At 37.8% G+C, this 4155-nt stretch overlaps 1 protein-coding gene across 1 annotated transcript; it reads left to right on the top strand.

Moving 5' to 3' along the window:
• The first annotated feature begins 1370 nt into the window (after positions 1-1370).
• Positions 1371-3868, top strand: LOC111993664 (BES1/BZR1 homolog protein 2). The gene is made up of 2 exons (XM_024025485.2): positions 1371-1845; positions 2726-3868. The coding sequence occupies exons 1-2, from the start codon at positions 1621-1623 to the stop codon at positions 3461-3463; spliced, it is 963 nt and encodes a 320-aa protein (XP_023881253.1). The 5' UTR covers positions 1371-1620; the 3' UTR covers positions 3464-3868.
• Positions 3869-4155: the final 287 nt, after the last annotated feature.

The raw sequence follows: 4155 nt of genomic DNA, 5'->3' as shown, positions 1-4155 counted from the left end.
CTTTTCCAATCACATACAAGCCAATTGTCAATAATGGAGTCTACTACTATTTGATCGCTGGCTGAGTTGTTTTTGACAACAACATTTACATAATGTTTGCTCCAGTGTATCTCTCAGATACAAAATTAAATGTGCCAGTGAGAAACTTTGACTGATCTCAAGCCTAAAGTGGCCTATGATCTTCTGATGATCGTATAGGTTCCCTGCACAAGGTCACATGATCCCCAAAGTTCAATCTCTCTAGAAGCCAAATTAGAAAATCAGTGTCTTTTTATGTAATTTCATATTTTTTGTGTGGAGGAGAAATTTCACATGAGTTATATTTAATATTTTGTTGGGGGTATTTTTTAGGGTACTGCTAGGGGGGCTTTTCTTATGGTTTCTTTTTCCTATACGGAACAAAACTCCATGTGGCACACTCATTGCCGCAGACATGGACAGCACCGGCCCCGTAAGGCTACATTGTGTTTACAAACTAACCAACCAATCCATGTGCCTTTGATTAATGGGGACTGATCAATGGCTTCTTTTGGACCCACTTCACTATTTCCTAAACACTCCCCAAAATGAAAACTTAAATTATATAAACAATTCCCTACAACAGTTCCTCTAAAATCACTATTCATATGACACGATTTTTGTCATGATAAATCGATGACAAATTGTGTGAATTCGTATTACTCTACATAAACCTATTATTAATACTAAATTATATCAAACACGTAACAAATTGTGGAAAAAAATTATATTTATTTTTTTAAAATTAATGTTAGGAACTAACTCATCTTTAAAAGAAAAAGATGCTTAAAAGCTTATAAATACTTGGTTAAATTTACATTTAATTCATGCAAAACATTAAAATCATAACAATTAAAAATAACGTGATTCATTCTAATATAACCCTAATCCACTATTAACAACCAGTCATATCAAACACATAAAAAATTGTGAAAAAAATTGAGTTTATCTATTTTTCTCTAGATTAAAAGTAATGTTATTCATTTTAATATGACGCGACTATATAATAATTTATTATTTAAAATTTGTTGTAAAATTAAAATTATTCCCTCAACAAGAGTACATTCCCACAATTGAAGTTGCCTTTTCTCTGTTTTCAAAAAAAAAAAAAAATCTTTCCTTTCACGTAACATGCAGTAATAATTATAGTCGACATAATATTTCTCATCTCAAAAAATGAAAAAATAATTTTATCCAATCCAAATTACCAAATAACCCATTTGGTACTTATCAGAAAAAAAAAAAAAAAAAAAAAAAAAAAAAAAAAAAAAAAAAAAAAAAACCCATTTGGTGGACCAGACTACAGACAGCCTCTCTCACTCCTCAATTTTCAGTGTGAAAAGGAGGCAGCATTTCTTTCTTTTATCTTCAACTACAAAATACAAAATACATGATTAAAGAAAGCGCAAATCCTCGTGAGGCAGAGTAGTCTGTTCCTCTCTCTGCCCAACCCAATCCAACACACCCTCCCCCTCTCCTTCCCTCCTTCCTAAAAGCAATAAACAAATCTAAGAAGAAGAAGAAGAAGAAGTCTAGACTCTAGAGATAGAAACCAAGAAGCTAGAGAGAGAGAGAGAGAGAGAGAGAGAGAGAGAGAGAGAAATGGCGGGCGGGGGCTCATCGGGGAGGTTGCCGACGTGGAAGGAAAGAGAGAACAACAAGAGAAGGGAGCGAAGAAGAAGAGCAATCGCAGCTAAGATATACTCTGGTCTTAGAGCTCAGGGGAACTATAAGCTACCTAAACACTGTGACAACAACGAGGTCTTGAAGGCTCTCTGTATCGAAGCTGGTTGGGTCGTCGAAGAAGATGGCACCACCTATCGCAAGGTTTCGCTCGCTTTTCACACTCTCTCTTTTCTGCTCCTTCTAGATTTATATCTGTTGTTTTCTGTGTTTGTTGTTCATCTCTTTTTTCATTTTATAAATCTGGGTTTCTTCGTTTGTATTCATAGATCTACATGCATGGGTTGGTTGCATTGTAATCTAGATCTTCATCGAGGAAATGGGTCTTAAGAGTTCTGCAATTTATAAACTAAAATCAATCAGAGTTGTGTTTTTGATTTGATATCCTTTGTGGGTTTGGAATCAATTGCAAAATAAGAACAGGTAAAGGGGGGTTTGTGCTTCATGAGGTTGCTTTTTTTTTTAATCTTAAATCTGTAGAAGTGGTTGGTACCAAAGCTACAGGGATTAGGGAGTTCTCTCAGTAAATCACTTGGTTTCTTTCCTTTACTATCTAAACTTCTCTCTTTAATTATACATATTTTATATGGAAGGGTGTATTGGGTTCATTATATAGCTTGTTTAGATTTGTATATCAGAATTTAGATAGGATCTGAGGTTGCTTAATTTGCCTGGTTTAAGAGCAGATTTAGATTCCTTGCATTGTGTTTGCAACTTACAGTGAAGACATTGAAATTGAATCACTCTCTTTTATTACTATGCATTATTGTGTTGCAATTAATCCCTTTTCAATTCCTGCTCATAGACTGGCTAGCAGATATTGATTTGCTTGCATTTATTGAGCTCAAACTGGTATTTGGGGCCTGGGGGGAGAGACCAAAAAACCATGAGAATTGAGCAATGTTTTTGCTGCTTCAGCAATCAATTACTAACAATTATTATTATTATTATTATTATTATTATTTTTTCCGTTGGAAACTCATCTTGTGTCTAACTTTTTTTTATGTTAATAACTATCACGCAGGGATGCAAGCCACCCCCAGCTGAGATGGCAGGGACTTCAACAAACATCAGCACATGTTCCTCTGTTCAATTAAGCCCACAATCCTCAAATTTTCCTAGTCCTGTACCATCCTATCATGCCAGCCCATCATCGTCCTCATTCCCAAGCCCCACTCGATTTGATGCAAATCCCTCTTACCTCCTCCCATTCCTACGCAATATTGCCTCCATACCTACAAATCTTCCTCCTCTTAGAATATCCAACAGTGCTCCTGTAACGCCACCCCTTTCTTCACCAACCTCAAGAGGTTCAAAACGAAAACCGGACTGGGAGTCCCTTTCCAATGGTTCCCTAAACTCCTTTCGCCACCCCCTATTTGCAGCCTCTGCCCCGTCAAGCCCTACACGACGTCACCATGCTACACCTGCCACAATACCAGAATGTGATGAATCTGATGCTTCCACAGTTGACTCTGGTCGTTGGGTCAGTTTCCAGACAGTTCCACCCCAAGCGGCTCCTCCTTCACCTACATTTAATCTAATGAAACCAGTGGCCCAACAGAGCTGTCTCCAAGATGGGGTTGATGTGCATGAAGGCTTTGACTGGGGAACTGCAGCAGAGAGAGGGAGAGGCACAGAGTTTGAGTTCGAGAGTGGCAGAGTAAAGGCATGGGAGGGTGAGAGAATTCATGAGGTAGGGATGGAGGATCTGGAGCTTACACTGGGGAGTGGGAAGACCCGTGGTGAAGCATCAGGCTGATGATCATATCTTGCTTGAGAATGTATAAACTGGAGGCAAGAATTCACCATGTATGTGGGTTGAGCTGTGCATTCTCAATGGTACTCTGTTTTCTTAGCTGGCTGAGCGGCATTCCTTGGGGCCTCATTATGACTTCTGTCACTTTAATTTGACATCGGTGCGTCCAATCTTTTCTTCATCTGTACAGTTCTCTTTAGCTAGGAGCCATCACACGATTATAAACCAATAGGATTTAATTATAATATGATCGAATATTTAATGAGCTTCATGGAAGCACTGCTTTCCTAATTAGTTAATGTGGTGAGAGAAGCAGGTTCATAGGGAGGTCATATTCCTGTTACCATTGCTTATGTTTGGGGTATCTTCAATTCTTGATTTATTATAGGGCCCTATTTGAATTGTCAACGGGTTTAATCGGGTTATCTTTTTTTTTTTTTTGGGTGTGTGGGTATACTTTTTTATTGGTCTAAGCCCAAAAGGTTTGGGATTATGAGCCCAATGAACTCAGAACAATGAATTTGTAGAGAATGGGAGAAAGAACTAGGCTGATTGTGGACTAAGCAATAGTTAACTATGGTATTAAGAAGGAACTGATGAAAAACACACTTCACAGTCTTTCAACTTGATGTCAGAAGAGGAATATCATTCAATGAAAATTCATACAACTCTCCAACTCTCCCAAAATCCCCCCT

Source organism: Quercus suber, unplaced genomic scaffold, assembly GCF_002906115.3.
Source record: "Quercus suber isolate HL8 unplaced genomic scaffold, Cork oak 2.0 scaffold_243, whole genome shotgun sequence".
NCBI lineage: Eukaryota > Viridiplantae > Streptophyta > Magnoliopsida > Fagales > Fagaceae > Quercus > Quercus suber.
Note: the sequence above shows the minus strand (reverse complement) of the source record. Positions and strands in the feature narration are given on the sequence as shown.

Bases quoted from the DNA above. Each gene is read 5' to 3' on its own strand.
- LOC111993664 (XM_024025485.2), top strand. From the start codon at position 1,621: ATGGCGGGCGGGGGCTCATCGGGGAGGTTGCCGACGTGGAAGGAAAGA. The intron at 1,846-2,725 runs GTTTCGCTCGCT...ACTATCACGCAG, and splicing joins ATGGCACCACCTATCGCAAG to GGATGCAAGCCACCCCCAGC.